This window comes from Aquarana catesbeiana, linkage group LG03 (assembly GCF_042186555.1).
Source record: "Aquarana catesbeiana isolate 2022-GZ linkage group LG03, ASM4218655v1, whole genome shotgun sequence".
Lineage (NCBI taxonomy): Eukaryota > Metazoa > Chordata > Amphibia > Anura > Ranidae > Aquarana > Aquarana catesbeiana.
In genome coordinates, this window is record NC_133326.1 from 535713527 (window position 1) to 535734305 (window position 20779).

The 20779-nt window shown below is 45.1% G+C and overlaps 1 protein-coding gene across 6 annotated transcripts in view; it reads left to right on the forward strand.

The window, feature by feature from the left end:
* PIK3C2G (phosphatidylinositol-4-phosphate 3-kinase catalytic subunit type 2 gamma) overlaps positions 1-20779 on the forward strand; it is a 190933-nt gene that overhangs the window by 118044 nt on the left and 52110 nt on the right. For all 6 annotated transcript variants that reach the window (XR_012242952.1, XM_073621371.1, XM_073621372.1 and 3 more), the window contains 3 exons: positions 15474-15581; positions 16489-16581; positions 18842-18971. Coding sequence is in view for 5 of the 6 variants with exons in the window: in XM_073621371.1 (XP_073477472.1) it covers positions 15474-15581; positions 16489-16581; positions 18842-18971 (331 nt within the window). In the remaining variant the exon portion in view is untranslated. The remainder of the gene's footprint in view (positions 1-15473; positions 15582-16488; positions 16582-18841; positions 18972-20779) is intronic.

A 20779-nucleotide genomic window follows, 5' to 3' on the forward strand; every position in this document is an offset into this window, starting at 1 on the left:
TGACCTCCCCTCCACTGTGTTCTCCTCTCCCCTCCATTGTCAATCCTTCTTATTGTCCTCCCCTCCACAGTGTCCTTCTCTCCCCTTCTCTGTCATCCTATGTATTGTCCTCCTCTCCACTGTGTCCTCTTCTCCCCTCCACTACCATCCTCTGTATTGTCGCCCTGTGCACTCTGTCCTCCTCTCCCCTCTGTTGCCTTCCTCCATATTGCCTTCTTTCTACTTTGTCCTCTTTCCCTTACACACTCATCTTTCGTATTGTCCTCCCCTCCACTGTTTCCTCCACACCCGTCTGTTGCCATACTCTGTATTGTCCTCTCTAGTGTCTTAGTCTCCCCTCTGCTTTCATCCACTGTATTATCCTCCGCTTCACTGTGTCCTCTCCCTTCCACAGTCATTCTTTGCATTATCCTCTCCTCCACTTTGTCCTTCTCTCACCTCCATAGTCATTATTTGTATTGTCCTCTTCTCCCATCTGCTGTCATTGTACATATTGTTCTCCTCTTCACTGTGTCCTTTTTTTCCTCTCCACAGTCATCCTCTATATTGTCCTCTTTTCCAGTGTCCTCTTCTTCCATCTGCTGTCATCCTACATATTGTCCTCCCCTCCACTGTGTACTTCTCTTCTCTCCACAGTCATCCTCTGTATTGTCCTTCCCTCCACTGTGTCCTTCTCGCCCTTCCACAGTCTTCTGTATTGTCCTCCTTTCTACTGTGTGCTCTTCTTCCTTTGCAGTTATCCTTCATATTTTTCTCCCCTTCACTGTTTCCTCCTCTGACCTCTGCTGTCATCCTCCTTATTGTCCTCTCTCCCACTTTGTCTTCTCCTCTCCTCTGTCATTCTCTGTATTGTGCACCCTTCCACTATGTCCTCTTTTACAGTCTGCAGTCATCCTCTGTATTGTCCTCCTGTCCACTGTGTCCTTTTCTTCCCACTGCTGTCAGACTCCATCCTGTCCTCCCCTCCACTGTATTCTTCTCCCCCCTCTGTTGTAATCCTCCTATTGTCCTCCTCTCCACTGTGTCCTTCTCTCTCCTCAGCAGTCATCTTCTGTATTGTCACCTGTGACACACCCAGCCAGGACAGGGGCTTTTGGAGAGGACTGAAGGGTGGCCTCTTGTCTATTGACTATGGGCCCTGGCATTTAAGGGAACACTACTCTTTGGGAAGTGTGTGCCTGGAGGACCCTTGGAGACATGGAATTGAATCAGAAACAAAACCACACCAAGGGTCCCCCAGGCACACACCTCCCAAAAAGTAGTCTTCTCTTAAATGCCAGGGCCCATAGTTAGTAGGCAAGTCTTCACCAAAAGCCCCTGTCCTGGTTGGGTCTGTCACATCATCCCTTCCACTGTGTCCTCTTCTCCCTCTCAGCTATAATCCTTCATCTTTATCTCCCCTTCACTGCCCCCCTCTAATGCCATCCTTTGTATTGTCCTCCCCTGTACTTTGTCCTCTTCTCCCCTCTGTTGTCCCATCTGTATTGTTGTCCCACCACTGTCATCCTCTGTATTGTCCTCCTCTCCACTGTGCCTTCTCTCCTCCTCTGATAAGTCTGTATTGTCTTCCCCTCCACTGTTTCCTCTTCTTCCCTCTGTCATCCTCCTTACTGCCCCCCCTATACTGTATCCTCTTGTGTCATCCTCCATATTGTTGTTCCCATCGCTGTGTCCTCTTTTTCCCTGTACTGTCATCCTCTGTATTGTCCTCCACTTCATGTCATCCTCTTCTTCCCCCTGCTGTCATCCTCTGTATTTTCCTCCTTCTCCATTGTGTCTTATTCTTCCTTCCACTGCCACTCTTCATATTGTTCTCCCCTGCACTGTGTGCTTTTCTCCCTTCTGCTGTCATCCTCTATAATGTCCTCCACTCCACTGTGTTTTCTTGTCTCCACTACTGTCATCCTTTGTATTGTCCTCCCTTCCACTGAGCCTTCATCTCTCCTCTCATATCCTCTTGTATTGTCCTCCACTCCATTGTGTCTTCTCCCCTCACCTGTCTTCCTCTTTATCCCCCCCCCTTTACGGTGTCCTCTTCTGCTTTTTGTTACCATCATCTGTATTGTCCTTCCTTCACTGTGCCCCTTCTTTCCCCTTCACTGTCATCCTCTGTATTGTCCTTCTTTCCACTGTGTCATTTCTCCTGCTCTGGTAAAGTCTGTATTGTCTTCCCCTCCCACTGCGTTCTCTTCTCCCCCCTGCTGTCACCCTCCATATTGTCCTGCCTTCCACTGTGTCCTGTTCCACCTCACCATTGACATCCTCTATACTGTGTCCTCTTCTCCCTGAACTCTTTTCTGTCTATCCATTATTCCCCTTTGTCCCTCCTTCCCTGCGGTCATGTGTGGGGGATTTTCACTGCTTATTTAATCAGTGTATTCACTATTCTTTCTTCTCTGATCTATTTTATCAAAAGTCTGTGTACCCCTATTCATCACACATTTTGAATGAGTGCACCTGGCTCAAAACTGGAATTCCAATTCATAACAGAGGTGTTCAGTAGGGATGAGGTCAGGGCTCTGTGCATTCCACCTGATTTTCTCCACACCAAAACTGGCCAAACTGTCCTTTGTGCACAGGGGCAGAATAATACTTGAACAGAAACTATTACCACAAGATAGAAAGTACACAATTATCTAAACTGTTCTTGCATGCTGTAGTTTAACAGTTCTCTTCCCTGATAACATTTGAAATCATTTGGAGGGTGTTTGCATAGTTTTGGCCATATAGTGTAGATTATACACACAAATCCTCCAATAGCAAAAATATATAAAAAAAACAAAGCATAGACAAAACTTTAATGTCTCCCTTATAGAAGTAAAGTTTATTGTAAACTTTAAATTGTTATCTTGGATCTTACACAATAAGAACGCCTAATATGTATGAATAGAATACAGAACTAATATTCTGAATTGGCCAATGAGGGGATCACTGAACATCAAACTTCCTGCACTCTACAACAGCAGAGATGGCGGACCTCTGCAGCTTTTTTGGATCCTGTAAATTTCCCTCTAATCCTCCTTCAGTTTTGGCCAGTGTTTTATGCGCCCAAAGAGTTATCAATTATTTACAGCATGAAATCTCCTCTCCGCTCCGCTTGGCACTTTTATCTTAGCAAGTTTTATATAAATATACAAAAAGTACATTAACTTCATTATTTATAAGTAGTGACATCAGAGCTGCTGATCTGCAGTCTGCAGTCCTAAAATCAGTGTATACTCACAATATGCTGCCAATCTGCAGGAGTTGAAAGGCATATATAAAAAATTAATGGAAAGGGTTATGGCAGGGGCATTCAGTATTTGAGGACTGTGCACATATGGGAAAAATGTAATCATTATACCAAATTGTCAAGAAATCACACCCATAGCGACTTGCTAATTGGAGCAAAATCCTTGTCCAGTGAAGTAGGAATGAGGAGGTAGTTAGTTATCACAGCCTGCAATACTGCTGGCCACCACTGGACCAAGTTATGACTGAGTATACAGGTCCTAGCAATATAATGCACCAATCTTTCTAGGAGTATGAATTCTTATATTAGTATACAGATGGCCACTTATTAATTTTGGATATACTGTATAACATCCCTAAGCAACCCTTGGCCCCTCCTCATTTGTTTCCTCCCCATATATATAACGAACCCCCCTTCCACCCAAACCTAACCACCCCAGCTAAGTAACCCTTTGTAATTCCCTCCCCCTAAAAACACCCCTGGATACTTAAATGGAATAATCAGGAACACCCCGCACAGAGCCCAAAGATGGATGATGTCTCTGGGAGATATACAATGTGAATCCAGCTTGCAGAGTATGTATGCAACCATCCTCTTAAATGTGATGCAGCTTACTGATATACAGCCCAGATGAGCTAAGGCCATGATCCTATAGGGGCTGATACTGTGTTAAAGTCCTTGGTGAGTCCTAAGACATGTCCACAGTATATCACTGTGTGCATTGCTCTACGTCCCTAATACCTGTTGGCCCAGCCTGATACATAAAGATGCACAGAAGTACGTGTAAAAGTAAAAATGGCAAAAATGGAAATGACATACAGCAATGTGGCTTTTTGCTGTTGAATAAAAAAGAAAAAAAAACATAAATAAGCATTACAATTTGAGCAATATTGTTCTACCCCGTTGGCAGGGGAACACCCAAAATTCCATAAACGCTACAGTGGGGGAAGAAAGTTTTTGATCCCCTGCTGATTTTGTACATTTGCCCACGGACAAAGACAAGGTCAGTCTTTAATCTTAATGGTAGGTTTATGTTAACAGTGAGATACAGAATAATAACAAAAATATCAATAAAAACACATTTCGAAAAAGTTATAAATTGATTTGTATTTTAATGAGTGAAATAAGTATTTGATCCCCTATCAGCAGGATTTCTGGCTCCCAGGTGTCTTCTATACAGGTAACGAGCTGAAGTTAGGAACACTCTCTTAAAGGGAGAGCTCTGAAGTATACAGTATCTCACAAAGTATGGTGGTGGGAGTGTCATGGTCTGGGGCTGCATGAGTGCCGCTGGCACTGGGGAGCTACAGTTCATTGAGGAAACCATGAATGCCAACATGTACTGTGACATACTAAAGCAGAGCATTATCCCTTCCCTTTGGAGACTGGGCTGCAGGGCAGTATTCCAACATAACAACCCCAAACACACCTCCAAGACAACCACTGCCTTGCTAAGAAGCTGAAGTTAAAGTTGATGGACTGGCCAAGCATGTCTTCAGACCTAAACCCTATTGAGCATCTGTGGGGCATCCTCAGACGGAAGGTGGAGGAACACAAGGTCTCTAACATCCACCAACTCTGTCATGTCGTCATGGAGGAGTGGAATGGGACTCCAGTGGCAACCTGTGAAGCTCTGGTGAACCCCAAGGGGGTTAAGGCAGTGCTGGAAAATAATGGTGGCACACAAAATATTGATTTGGGCCCCAATTTGGACATTTTCACTTAGGGGTGAACTCGCTTTTGCCAGTAGTTTACACATTAATGGCTGTGTGAGTTACTTTGAGGGGACAGCAAATTACACTGTTATACAAGCTGTACACCCACTATTTTACATTGTAGCAAAGTGTTATTTCTTCAGTGTTGTCACATGAAAAGATATTATAAAATATTTACAAAAAATGTGAGGGGTGTACTCACTTTTGTGAGATACTGTATCTTTGAATCACTCTCCAGACAAATACAATTTTGATTTTTTATTCCACTCACCTTATAGAAGTGTAGATGTGGGATGGACTCTGAGCATTTGCCTATCACCTCTGGAGGTGATAGGTTCTATGGACCAGTCAGCTGGGTGGTTGAGTCAGTGTTAAGATTTCCGACATCAGTGCATCATCCCAATTGCAGAAAGTCTAAACATAACATGGCTTCTTTGAACAGGGTCCATTTACAATTTTGACAGTCCCTAGGGTGTTCTATAAGGCCTTCAATGCATACTGTCAGAAGAAATCATTTTAATCTCCCTATGACAAATAATATTCTGCTCTAGGAATAATGAGCTGGGGTTCCTAGACAGTGTGGAGTCTCAGTTCATAAAGACAATGTTATGTAACGGTGGTGTGCCAGATGCTGGGCTGCATGATCACCACATGTACTTTTCAACCTATTTATGCCTGAATATGGGTGTCGTTCCTTTGAGCACACTGGGATACTCTGGGCACAAGGCTCTGCAGGGTATTCGCGGCCTGTGGCCTATGATATGACTCACCCCTTTGCATGAGCTCACAACTTTAGAGATACCCAGGCCTGGCATGACCAGTGTTCTCCACCTGAGCTTTCAAAAGTGTAAGCAGAGGCAGTTATCTAGTCTGCCACTAGGTGGCTCTGTCCCAGAACAGTGTGTGGTAACAAAGAAAAGTGTAATCAGGTTCTAGATCACTTTTAGCTAGAGCCCACCTGTAGCGATGTCATGAGTGAGTCAGTGGATGTATACTGTATATGCCAGGTTGGGAGTAGCCCAATGCAGTCAGGGATGAGAGCCGGATACCCCATCAGCATGCAGGTGTAGTCAGCTGTGTAGAGACTCTGGATAGGGTTAAAGGACAGAGAGAGGTAGTTCTACACCCAGAAGAGCCAACTGTAGTCTTCCTGTCTCTTATGGTTGGTGGAGGCTACAGTGGGTTGCAAAAGGCTTTTCAGGCCAGGTCAAGTGTTCTCTGCAGTGAGTTCTATCACCCTGGAGAATCTGGGAGAAGTGTACTGAAGCTAGAGGTTCAGCTGCTGTAATCCTGTCTCTGGAGCAAGTAGTGAGTCATGAGCTGGATACATAGAGCCTATGGCAAGTCAGAGCCCACTGAGTGAGTATAATGACCCTGGAAAGGAGAGCGACTGTCTAAAGGGAAGATGGCTTAAGGGTGATGTACCATGTGCTCATTTCACATAATGACTACTGCGGTACATCCATTATATGTGATTGACAAAGTAATGTCTAGTGACCACTGATATGAGTATATCTATGAGATGCGACTGGTTACTGCCACCTCATAGCGCTCACCCTCAAAAGGACCCACTGATTTTGTCCCAGGTTCTTTTCCCACACTAGTATAGTAGCATCCAGGCACCAAGTAACTTTTTGATGCTTTATTGTAAGTTGAACTTGGATAGGGTGCAGGGAGGCCGTGGCATACTCTAGTACAGTGATGGCGAACCTTGGCACCCCAGATGTTTTGGAACTACATTTCCAGGGCCGGACTGGCCTACCGGGATACCGGGAGATTTCCCGGCAGGCCGCCTGAGTTGCGGCTGCAGTGCTCCCCTCCTGCTCCTGTGTGTCACGGAGCTGGCTGGATATGTGTTCGGCGGCCGCGCTGTAACACTGTCCCGCCCCCCTAGACCGGCTTGTGTGATAGTGGATGGAATCAGTGTTCCGCCTATCACACGAGCCGGTCTAGGGGGGCGGGACCATGTTACAGCGCGGCCGCCGAACACAGACCCAGCCAGCTCCGTGACACGCAGGAGAGAGGGATCCAGTAGATGCCCGCCCGTACAGTCCGCCCTGTGTGCCTGTATAGGAGGATCGGCGGGGGGGCGCATATAGAGGAAATTAGCTTTCTATATTCCTCCATGCAGCCGCTGAATACTTGCAGGAGGGAGAGGAGGAGAATCAAGTATTCAGCGGCTGCATGGAGGAATATAGAAAGCTAATTTCCTCTATATGCGCCCCCCCCGCCGATCCTCCTATCCAACTTCTTTTACTGGCCCCCCCCCAGTTCTCCTTGTGCTCCCTGGCTCCCCCCCATGCTCTCCTCCCCTCACCACACTCTCCAGCCCCCCCCCCCCCCCTCACAGTTCTCTCCACCCGTGTTTTTTCTGCCCCCCCGCTCTCCAGCTCTCCCCATCCTACTCTAGCCACCATCCCAGTGCTCTTCACTCCCCCAGTGCTCTCCACCCATGTTCTTTCTCCCCCCCCAGTGCTCTTCAGCTCTCCCCATCACTCTCCAGCCCCCACCCCAGTGCTCTCCGCCCCCCACAGTGCTCTCTAGCCCCCCATTCTCCGCACCCCTGTTTTCGGTCCCCCCTTGGTGCTCTCAAGCTCCACCCATCGCTCTCCACCCCTGTTTTTTTTTTGGCTCCCCCTCCAGTGCTCTCAAGCTTCCCCCCCAGCACTCTCCTCTCCCCACCCCTGTACTCTCCACTCCCCCCTGCATTTTGCCCCCACCCATGTGCTCTCCAACCCCCGCCAGTGCTCTCCAGTCCCCCGTGCTTTCCACCCCTGTTCTTTCTGGCCCCCACTGGTGCTTTCAAGCTCCCCCCATTGCTCTCCACTCCCCCCTGCTCTTTGTACCCCCCAGTGCTCTCCACCCCTGTTTTTATGCCCCTCCCCCACTGGTGCTTTCAAGCTCCCCCCATTGCTCTCCACTCCCCCCTGCTCTTTGTACCCCCCAGTGCTCTCCACCCCTGTTTTTCTGCCCCTCCCCCACTGGTGCTTTCAAGCTCCCCCCATTGCTCTCCACTCCCCAGTGCTCTCCACCCCTGTTTTTCTGCCCCTCCCCCAGTGCTCTTCGCCACCCCACACTCTTAGCCCCCACAGTGCTCTCCACCTCTGTTCTTTTTGGACCCCCAGTGCTCTTAAGTCCCCCCCCCCCCAGCGCTCTCCGCTCCCCATCCCTGTGATCTCCACTCCCCCCTGCTCTTTGCCCCCACCCATGTGCTCTCCAACCCCGCCAGTACTCTCTGCTCCCCCTTCTTTCCAGCTCCCACCCAGTGCTCTCCACTTCCCCAGGACCAGAGGACAGGCTGACTGGGGCCGGAAAATGAGGATGGCTGAAGGTGCAGGTGGCCAGGGACCACTCCATCTCACAGCAAACAGATCCTCTGGAAGGAGCACTGTCCCCATCCAAAACGAGAACAGACCCTGCCTGCTGTTGGCCATCATGGATATCCTGCTGGCATGCAAGGTACCGTACCGAGCATCAACAACACACCTTCCCACAGACAGGGACTGCTGACTGGGCCATGGGGCACAGGAGGGGCTGCAATGATGGGCACAGTGAAGCTGCATTCCTGGGCACAGTGAGACTGCATTTGATGGGCACAGTGAGACTGCATTTGATGGGCACAGTGAGGCTGCATTGATGGGCACAGTGAGGCTGCATTGATGGGCACAGTAAGGCTGCATTGATGGGCACAGTGAGGCTGCATTTGATTGGTACTGATGAGGCTGCATTTGATTGGTACTGATGAGGCTGCATTTGATGGGCTCTGGTGAGGCTGCATTTGATGGGCACTGGTGAGGCTGCATTGAGCTCCTGTATCATGTCTGCAGTCTCTGACCATCTCCTGTATCATGTCTGCAGTCTCTGAGGGAGTCTGCAGAGGAGTCAAGAGTGGGAGCACCGCCGGGACGGTGCACCTGAGAGGAGGTCAGTGACAGCACCGCTAGGCCAGTCTGAAGGGGGGGTCACTGATGTAAGGGGGGAGTGAATACGATAATGTAAGGGGGCACCGATATAAAGCACAGCCTTATATCAGTAACCCACCCCCCCTTACCTTAGTGTATTCTTTCTGCGGAAGGTGGTTTCCCCCCCCCCTCCCACGTTCTGAGTTCCTGGGGTCCCCCTTGATGATTGATCACTTACCACTTTTAACTGGAATTTGCTTTTATATATATATATATATATATATATATAAAGCCCTATGTGATTTCATATCTGTCTTATCTATATATAATACACTCTTCAAATGTGCATTTTATGGTTTTCCCTTTCATGAACAAGAAATCAATGACGTTATGCTGTTGCGGTGGTATAATAATGCTGTGGGGCTGGTATGAAATTTTTTCCAGGGCTGGATGTTATTCCCAGTCCGGCCCTGTACATTTTCCATGATGCGCAGGCACTCTGTAGTGTAGTGGAGCATCATGGAAAATGTAGTTCCAAAACATCTGGGGTGCCAAGGTTCGCCATCACTGCTCTAGTATCATTATGTGAAAACACGAGGACAATTCTCACTTTCTCAAACTTCTTAATACAGTCCCTTCAGTAGTAACTAAGGGGCAAAGCAATATAGAGAGACCATAGAAAATGTCCCACTTTAAGCAAGCTCTGGCACTGATGCACAAGGAATAGAAACAGCACAGTCCCTAGGACATAGGTCTGTACTCACAAATGTCTCTGGATACTTGGATGCTTCCTTCCAATATCAGCCAGACATTTCTCCTGTGAACTCTCAAGACCAGATCCTTAGTGAAAATTACCCAATCAGTTCCAGCAAGATCCAGTAGAACAGCTCTCTCCCAGCTCTGACACAGCTGGGACCTCAATGATAACCAGAACAAGCCCCCCAGCTCTGCCTGAGCTGGGAGTTTGATAACCATTTGTGAAACTTCAGCTGCTTTGCCCAGAAGGGCAGTAGCCCTTCAGGCTGGGAACTTCGTCCTGGACGAGAACCCTGCTGCTCTAGGCCTCCGATTATTTATGCACACCTCAGCCACCTACTGGGCTTACTCCCCCAGGGATTGGCCAAGACCCCATAAATATTCTGTTGGTCGTTCCCTTCCAGCCCACTACATTCTAGAATCCACTAGAAGACAGAGGGAAGAAGTTGAGTCTGCAGCCAGTGAAACCTAGAACAGCCCAAAACAATCCCACACTGCTCCACTGACTGCAGAGAAGTCCAAAAACAAATCTTACCTGACATTTCTACTAACCAATCTTGGAGGGTGCTACATTCTGAAGAAACATCAGTAAAGTGCGGACACTGTACTGTTGGTGTGGACAGTTCCTTTCCTTTTGAAAAATAGAGGGTAATGGCCAGGGATGTCATGGGAAGCCTGCGGCATGGACTTTGGCACAATATGACAGTGGTAGAGGGCTACAAGAAGGTGGGTTGTTGATTATTTAAGAAATAAGGTGGGGGCTTGTATCTCTTGGCACCAACACACAGCCAATCAGATGCCCCCCTAACACATAACCGCGACAGGCTTTTCAGCAATGAGTCCACACAGACACAACCTAATTACCAGGAGACATTCCTAATAGAAGTTAGGAGAAGGAAGAGTCCAGAAACAGAAAATATTTTCAATACTTTACTTGAACAATCAATTAATTCCATACTTATATATTTTAGTATACCTGTTTCCAGGTGATGGCATAATCCTTAGTTGCAAACAATCATTAGATAAGTGAGGAGAGAGAGTTGAGGAGTAGCCCACACTTTTACAGGGGTTGTCCAGAGTCCGGCATCTGTAACAGCGGACACGAGTATCTAAAAAGTTCTGCATGTTGCTTAAGTCCCTTCCTTCCCTGAAGAAGGTCCTACATAATGTTGCAGCGTGGCCCCAGTTATATCTTCTTATAGGCACCCCTGCCAAACGAATTATATTTTAGCCCTCTGCCCCACTGTTGGCAGAAGCATGGCTGGTATTACCTCTAAGTGACCTTTCTAATCACTGCTATCATGCATTTAGGGACCTCTGTTGGGTCCTACGGTACCCGCACTGCCTAATAATCCATGTGGTACTCTAGCGCTATCTTGTGGCAAAAAAGAACAAATACACTGGGGAACCTACCTGCCCTTACATTTTTTTTTTTTTTTTTAATAATCCTTATTTTTTTCTCGGTTACAAAAAGATATTGCTTAAAAACAGTACACCTTGTACCTTACACAAATCAATTAATACATTGTATTCCCTCCCCCCTCCTCCCTCACCCCACCTCCACCAACACCATCCAATCCATTATTTAAACATTCTTGTCTAATATCTCTCTACCTAGAGAAGGAGAGATCAAAAATTAAAGCGAAAAAAAGGAGGGGGGGGGGGCAGATGGAAAGAAGATCATCTTCCAGGGGCAGCCCATCCTGTCCAGCCAGGGCTTCCACATCTTCACAAACTTCCTATAATTGCCATCACCACCTTACCACCACCTTCTCCCTCCAAACTGTTGCATTTACTGTCTTAACCCATATTTCAACTGACGGGGGCTCTAAGCCTGCCAGTTTTGTGCAATCAGTTTTCTCGCCAGGAATAAGCATCTCAGCACCACAGCTATAGTACCTGTAGGTACTCTATCTTCCTCCATGCGTCCCAACAGACACGTCCTGACGTCTGGTACTAGTGTGGTCCCAAAAGATTTTTATTTATTCTGTCCACTATCCCTACCTAGTATCGAAACAGCTTTGGGCATCTCCTGCCCTTACCTTACACTCTCTCCTTCCCTGCTGCTTTTGCAGGTGGAAGGTCTGTAGAAGTCTTTTGAGGTATTGCAAGGTAATTTGATTACTTTTATCCACAGGCACAAGCCTACAGGCTCTGTCAGAGACCTATTGGCAGCTAGGTGTTATTTCAGGTCTGCAGGCCTAAACTGTGTTTTCAGATTATAATTTGTGAACATTTGTCTAACCTATTCGTCACCAATTTGGGAAAAATATTATCAAATTCGCAAAATGTCATCTTACTTTTTTGTTTTAATGTCACACCACTAAAGTAAAACCTTTTCTGTGGTATTATTTACCAGCTAGGACAGTTCAAAATCATCTTATGGGAAAGGGTAATGTGATCTCTCTTCAGCTGTCATCATCAACTGACACTATGCAGCTGTGCCATATGTATTGTAACCCATGGCAAACATTCATAGCTACTCTGAGGATTAGACTTCTCCCATTGAGCCTGATAATAAAAAAACTGTGAAACTGAGCTCTAGATAAGATGCAAATTCCTTTATCCAAAATATGCTGGTAAAACAGATTAGCAACAAGTTACCAATCATATTTTACTGAATGCTCCCCATGTATACTATTGTTCAGGTTACCTGTCATTTGGCAGACGCTTGTCTTTATCACAAAGGTGTCACTTTAAAGAGAGAGAGATAAAGGGGTTGATTTACCAAAGGCAAATCCACTGTGCACTGCAAGTGCTCTTGAAAGTGCAGTCGCTGTAGATCTGAGGGGAAGATCTAAAATGAGGGGAAGCTCTGCTCATTTTATCATCCAATCATGTACAAGCAAAAAATAAAAAAAATGTTTTATTTCCCTTGCATGTCCCCCTCAGATAACGACTGCACTTCCAAGTGCACTTGCAGTGCAAAGTGGATTTGCCTTTAGTAAATAAACCCCAAAGTCTCCTTCAGCCAGGGTGGCGAAGTGAAGCTTTCGGTGTGGTGATGGATTTTCTCCATTTCACCTTTTATCTCTGGCTCAGTCAGAGAGGAAGCTTCTCTGACATCTCTGGGGCTCTGTGATTTCTAAGAGCCCTTGCACACTGGGGCGGTTTGCAGGCGCTATTGCGCTAATAATAGCTCCTGCAAACCGCCCCGAAAGTGCCGCTGCTTTCATTCCAGTGTGAAAGCCCCGAGGGCTTGCACACTGGAGCGATGCGCTGGCAGGACGGTAAAAAAAGTCCTGCCAGCAGCATCTTCGGAGCGGTGAAGGAGCGGTGTGTATACCGCTCCTTTACCGCTCCTGCCCATTGAAATCAATGGGACGGCGCAGCTATACCGCCGGCAAAGCGCCTCTGCAGAGGCGCTTTGCGGTGGTATTTAACCCTTTCTCGGCCGCTAGCGGGGGGTAAAACCGCCCCGATAGCGGCCGCATACCGACGGTAAAACGCCGCTAATAATAGCGGCGTTTTACCGCCGACGCCGCCCCGGTGTGCAAGGGCTCTAACAGGACAGATGGAGGCATCTAGATCTAAATGACAGAGAGATGTCCACAGGTGTTTACCACAGAAATCCAAAAATAAGAAATCCAACTACGACAGCATAAAGTTTCCAATTGTACCATCGTCCCTTATTTTATTTTAATATTATATCTAATAATACATTCAATATTTTCATTATAAACAGAAGACTTGAAAAGTTAGTGTTGAATTCACAATATAGCCCTTATATCTGTACACCCTTCTTTTCCTCTCTTTCACTTAAATTAAAAATAAGCATTATTATCAAATCCATATGGGTCAATATATGAGAATAAGAAATTGTGACAATGCAAAGCCCCACCTCTACGGCAATGGATATAGGAATGGCACAGGATTTGCAATAATGCAGTGTGCGGGGCTCCGGCGTGTTTATTGTAAGCAGAGAAAACTGAAGCTTGAAGGCTTCAAAGTGTCTTGGGTGGGATTAAAGCTTCAATACTTTGGAGTTGCTTTACTAAAGGCAAATCCACTCCGCACTACAAGTGCACTACAATGGCACTTGAAAGTGCTCTTGGAAGTGCAATTGCTGTAAATCTGAGGGGAAAATCTGAAACCAGGGGAAGCTCTACTGATTTTATCATCCAATCACACACAAACAAAAATACTGTTTTTTTTTACTTCCCTTGCATGTCCCCCTCGGATCTACAGCGACTGCCCTTCCAAGTGCACTTGTAGTGCAAAGTGGATTTGCCTTTAGTAAATAAACCCCTATGTCTGGGTTTTGCTGAAGACCTGTAGGCTGTGAGAGTACACAGGTGTGAAGATCCATTATAAGTCAGGCCTGATCATAGCTCAAAGCTCCTATTCGGAGACAGAGACTTTGGGGTTTATTTACTAAAGGCAAATCCACTTTGCACTACAAGTGCACTTGGAAGTGCAGTTGCTGTAGATCTGAGGGGGACATGCAAGCAAAATAAAAAACAGCATTTTTGCTTGTACGTGATTGAATAATAAAATCAGCAGAGCTTCCCCTCATTTCAGATCTCCCCCTCAGATCTAAAGCGACTGCATTTCCAAGTTCACTTGTAGTGCAAAGTGGATTTGCCTTTAGTAAATCAACCCCACTGTGTGGAGATAGGTGTGTGCTCCAGCTAGGATAAATGAACCACTCAGGAGACAGTACCCCATGTGAGTGAGACACCTTACCTGCAGGACTGGGAGAGTTGGGATAGTTGAGTGAGTTGGCAATATTGAGAGAGCTGAGGCAACTAGTGCGTCCAGGGGACTGGAGGAGGTCTGTTAGTCTCGAAAAATTGAGAGCCCAGGATGCTAGGAGAACTCTATCTAGAGGCCAGGAGAGGGCCCATGCAGTAAAGTGCTGTATCTAAGCCTGAGTGAACCTGAAGACCCCATGGTCTAGGAGGCCAGAGAGGAGGCCAGAGGTGTTACTGAAAAGAGTCAGATGACTTAGCATTTTTTGTTATTTCTTTTACTGTTGGGAAACCCCTGTGTGGGCAACCTGTTGTCAAGACCTTGCTTTTCCTTTTAATGAAAGTGGGCCAGAAGGCTCTTAAACCACAGTTCAGACTGGCATTACTCATTAAAAATGCTCAACATCACTGAGATTAATCAGAGCCATTGTGTTCTCCCAGCAGGGGGAGCTGTCCCCGCTGGGAGAACACAGTGATTACTGCTGGCAGCTATAATAGCCGCTAGCAATAGTCACATGTAAAATCTAACAGACTGGTTGTACCCAAGTCATGGTTCGAGCCGTTTATGGCCGGCTTAAGGACTAAGTTCAGGAAAATTATCAGGGTAAAAGATAATATAAAAGCGATAAGATTTGAATCTAGGGACATAATCAAAGGTAAGGGATAATGGAAAGGGGATAGGAGGGGAGCCCAGGGACATTATCAGAGTAAGGGATAATATAAATGGTATGGGGGATGAGTCTTGGTACATTATCAGTGGTAAGGGATAATATAATAAGGATAGGAGGAGAACCCAGTGGCATTATCAAGGGTAAGGGATAATATAAAGGGGATATGAGGTGAGTCCAGGGAAATTATAGGGAAAGGGGATAATATTAAGAGGATAGGAGGTGAGCCCAGTGAAATTATCAGGGGTAAGGGATAATGAAATTGGGATATGGAGTGAGTCCAGAAACATTATCAGGGTAAGGGATAATATAAAGGGCATATGAAAATAGTTCAGGGACATTATCAGGGGCAAGGGATAACATAAAGCAGAAAGGGGGTGAACCCAGGCACATTAGGAAGCAGTCTTTACTCCCCAGGACCCCTGGCCACTCCACTCTCTCCCCTCACCTGCATCTGTATATCAATGTGTATTCATCTGTATATAAATGAAATACTTTTTGTCCTCCAGGAAACTCTGAAGTTGGGTCTGATCGATCTGGATCGGTTCTTTGAAGAGGTGAAATGTTGTCACCTTCCTCTGGATCCCGCTATCGTTGTGAAAGGAATCAACAGAGAGGTCAGTCTCCGCAATATATGGACATATTTTTTCTCTGTGTGTAATGGTGGAGTAGATGTGATATCAGACTTTTTCGAAGTGCTGTATTAAGATAAAGGGATACGCAGGTGGCTAAGGCTGAACATACATGAGTCTTTATTTTTTTTTATTCAACCAGCAGGTTGAATAAAAGCAAATGACTCGATTTCCCATCCACATATTCATTCTGGATGAAGGAATCCCTCCCGCTGCGCTATTGTATTCTGACATCGGGGAGACTTCCCCACCATTAGAACACACTGATCACTACTGCCGGCTGTAATCGGTGGCGGTGGTCATGCAGAAATTTTTCAACAGGTTGATGTACAGGCCACATTTTGATCCATGTATGGCCGGCTTAAGTGCAGCAATTTGCACCAATTTGACATTGTATGAAGTGTATATATAATATTACCAGTTATATCCAAGCCTTCCATCCTCCATTCCACACTTTTCCAGAAAAAAAGCCAGTCAGGCACGTTACAATTTAATTGTACATTCTTTATATAATCTCCTTTACATTTACCAAAAAATTATGTGGTGTAATGGCCAATTAAAACCCTCCATTTTATTTGTATCCATTCAGTTAGGTCCTTGCAGTACACAATTGTTGGTTTATCTAAAGGAGATTGTACAATCAGATTCAATACACAGGTGTACATACATGAACAGGTGATGGTTGTAGGTTATTAGGAAAGTTTCTGTTAATTTTGCCATCTCCGGATGGGAGGAGGATGGATTATGCGTGATTGGGCGATTATAAATCACCAAGTCTCCTCCAGTAATTCATATTCCCGCTCCATCCTAGGCTGCCGCTGAATCACAGCCAGAAGCAAGATTGTAAAATTTAGTTTTAATCGTTTTTCTAACTTGTGTGACTCCGTTCCAGCTGTGTTCTTACTTCAAATCCAACGCCAGACCACTCAAGATCACCTTCCTGAATGCTGATAGCAGAGGTCCAGATATCCACCTCATATACAAGGTAAAGGAGAGCATAGGAAATAAGAATTATCAGGTAAACCAACGCAATACATTTTATGGTCTGGGGTCAGTTTAGGGATTGAAATCTGAATTTTGTGTGAATAGTCCAGAAGGGCCAAGTTGGCTTATTATCCCTGTTAATGGCTCAAAGCTCAGCATGGTAGATTAGAAGCAGCATTCTGCACTTTTTGGTTGTCGCTCAATAGAGCTGACATGGAAATATTATGGGGATAGTAATAATTTTCTGGCAATTGATAAACTGTTTCATTTTATTTAGTTTTACTGTCCTATGGATCATGAAATATGATACAAGATACATCCATTACCCACAACCCTCCCCTTATGGAAGAAGAGGCGTAGCAACTGCGTTTTACAGGCATTTTGTGAACACATGAGAAAAACTCAGTGAAGGCCTGAGAGGGGCAGGAAGAGTCAGGACTATAGAAAAGCAGATTGGATATAATTCCAAATAACCCATACAGTGACATATTATTCACCTTTCAAATGATCAAGAAGGAAAAATATGTTCCAATTAATTCCATAAAGAAAGAGCAGGCAAATTCACAGTGCTGAAGTAAGAGGAGCATACAGATAATTCTGATTGGCTGATGAACTTAGCAACAAGTGCTTTGCTCTTGCCACTGTTTATTAAATAAGCCATAGCATTAAATACATGCCAAAATAAGACCTCACTGACCTCTGTAGCTGCAGGCACTAAACTTTAAATCAAATCTCAGCACTCTGCTCGTCCTCTTCCTGTGCACCTGCTCAGCATTTGCATTAAACTAGCCATATACTATACAGTCTGATTATACAATCTCTGTACAGCCTTCAGTCTTGTGTCTTGTGTCAAATATAATATGAGGACAAACCTAAACAATCCATTTAATTTGTATGAAATCAGGTGAACCCTTGCACTACGATTAATGGTAGATCTAAATGAGATTGTACAATCAGATTGTAGTGTCTGGTCATCCTTAAAGTTGTTCTAAAGCATTTTATGCATTAAGGTGAAAAACCTTCTCTGCTGCAGCTGCCCCCCAGACCCCCCTTTTGCTTACGCGAGCCTGGTTCGATCCAGCGATCTGCATGAGTGCAGCAGGTCCAGTTGCTGTCTCACTCCTCATTGGACAGATTGATAGTAGCAGGAGCTATTGGCTCCCACTGTTGTCAATCAAATCCTGTGACACGGGAGCGGAGGGTTCGGCCAAGTCCAGCTTTCTGTGGGGGCACCCGATTAAGAGGAGGGGCATGGAGCAGCGGGGGGGGGAGTCCCCAGAAGAGGAGAATCGGGGCTGCTCTGTGCAAAACTATTGCACAAAGCAGGTAAGTATAAGCATATTTGTTATTTTTATTAAAAAAAAAGAAAGGTTTATAACCACTTTAAGCCTGGTACACACCACTAGTTTTTTTTTCATTTAACCCAGTGGCTTGAATGAAAAAAAAATTGACAGCTCCAGTCAAAACCACTGTACTAACAATCCGATACAGCGATCTCCCCTGCTGTTCTTTTGTGTTCTGAAAGGGGGATGGCGCTCGACATTTGGCCCGTGTGTACTAGGCTTTAGTTGGCTGCCAACTCCCTACTGGAGAAGCAGGATGTGCAGAGCTATTGAGTCTTTGTAAGGAGGGGGGACCAGTGTGTGGGAAAGGTCTCATCTGCTGAGTCATTGCTAGAAGTTTGATGCAGTAGTGCAGTCAGCTGCTGAGTCACTACTGGGTGGGTACCGGGGTCTGGAGAAGGGGGAAGCTCAGTTGCTGAAATTAAAATGTAATTTTGCAGTAAATTTTGAGGATGAATCACGCCAGAGAACCTGCAGCTACAGAGGTCAGTAGTTGCGTTTAAAGTTTTTTTTCATAGAAAGAGGTAAGACTTCTCTTCCGTACACCATTTCTAGTCAATACATCATTACTATATACTGTAGGAGTTCACCAGTATGGGCAGTGGGGTGGGGAAGTAAGAATAGTTTGCTTTACATGTTGGCTATTTTTTAAATTTTTAAAAAGCGACAAAGTCACTTTAAAGTAGATTTTATACTTGTTAAGAATATGTCAATTTTTGAAAGCCTATAGCCTGGCCACAGTTCCATTTTTAAGGCATACTGACATACAATACAATTGGTTGATTGCTTATTTCAGCATGCCTTTGCTAACAGTATTTGGCACTTCTTAGACTGCAGCTTGATGACTCAGTGTTGATGGGTGTCATATCAGGTGTAACTGTGCGCAGTTAATTGTGAGTGTAATTTGTGACTCTTCAGACAGGAGATGACATCCGGCAGGACATGCTCATCCTCCAGCTTATCAATCTAATGGACAGAATCTGGCTTTATGAAGGGCTGGACCTGAGGATGGTGACCTATCGGTGTTTATCCACTGGCAAAAAACAAGGTGAGTCGCTGGTGGGAGAAGAATTATGTGCTAATATATTAAGAATGCCATCACTACTATCAATATCTGATCTGGCTGCAATCATCTATCAGTCATTTTAAAAAAATAATTTGAAAAGGACCATCTTAAATTGTAGTGTGTGTGAGATTGATAATCTTCAATATTCAGAATGACCACTGATCACCAAGAGCATTCCTATCCCAAGTACTACCAAAGGTGTGTGTTCTCCTGACTTCTAGGTATCAGCACAGTTGTGACCATTAGAAACAGATAATGATTGAATTACCAGGTAGCTGCACAGCTGCGATAATCAGGAACAGACAATGATTTCCAGACTTCTAAGTAGGAGCACACCTGTGTTACTTAGGCAGGCCATAGATGATGCGATTTTATTTCCTGCAGCCACGAGTTGCAGGAAAGTAAATAGCTAGATTCCCGTGTCGGGGGGGGTAATCCCTCCCGCGGAGCTATTGTGTTCTCCTGGCAGGGGAGCTCGGGGAGCCGTCCCTGCCAGGAGAACACAGTGATTATTGCTAGCTGCTTTAGCCGCTGACAATAATTGCATGATGAAAATATGACATGCTGGTTGTACCCAAGTTGATTGATGGATCAACTTAAGCCTTGTATACACGATCGGGAATTGTGTGATGACAGGTTGTTGGTGGAAAATCCAACCATTTGTATGCTCCATTGGACAATTGTTGTCGGATTTTCCACAGACAAATGTTGGATAGCAGAAAGTCCAAAGTACAAACACGCATGCTCGGAAGCAAGGACGAGCCAGAAGCAGTCGGTCTTGTAAACTAGCATTCGTAATGGAGAATTAACATTCGTGACGTAGCAAATTATGAAATCTCGAAATGCAGCGCACATTCTCTTCTTCTTTAATGGGATAATTATGAAGCTGCTTTGTTGGTGATACTGATGGAGTTATTGCAAACAAATTTTCAAAGGCTTTTTTTTTCTAGTGATATCAAGAATAATATTATTATGCTTTTTTTTTTTTTTATTTGGGCAAGTTACCACAACACCATTATCCCGTAGTTTTTAAGATCAAAGATACAACTATGTTGGTGTCCCTTGTCAATTTTACATTGTATTTTTTAAAATGTAACTGCCTACTCCCAAACTGTCATTTGAAGTAAAACACATATTATTATTCTACACAATTTTTTTTTATTGTGCATTAAAAAGAAAACAAATACAATTAAATATGCTTTCTGCCAATAGAACTTAACCAAAAAGTGCATTCTACGCATCCAAAAATATATAAAATAACCCAAATCAAATCATTATTCAACCAAGCAATAAAATAAAAGCCTCATGCATGTGTCCTGCTTCTTAATATAGGGGGTCAACAATGCCAAGATTTGGTGAAAGCAGGGGTCCGTCATCCGGAGATAATTCCAAAATTCATCTGGATTATTCTCCTGGAGCTCCCGCAGCAAAGGCATATGACATAATTGGTCACGATTAATAAAGCAACCAATTTTTGGTCCAAGATCTCCTCCTCCTCCTGTTTCTGGACTGGACTTGGGTCAAAGAAATAACTCCACGGCCAATAATAAATAACACGTTATCTCCTCCGATTCCGCAACATGTCTGGTTGATGAACGGCCGTTCAGAAACAAACTGAAAAGGGTGAACTGAAAAGCGTGAACTGAAAAGCACGTATCAACACTCACCAAACTTCTACTAACACGAGATTAGCAGAAGGAGCCCAAAGGGTGGCGCTAGAGAGCTGAAAAACCACGTAGTACGTCAGTACATTCGTGTTTGTTGGCGGACAATTCCTTGCCATTTGTGTG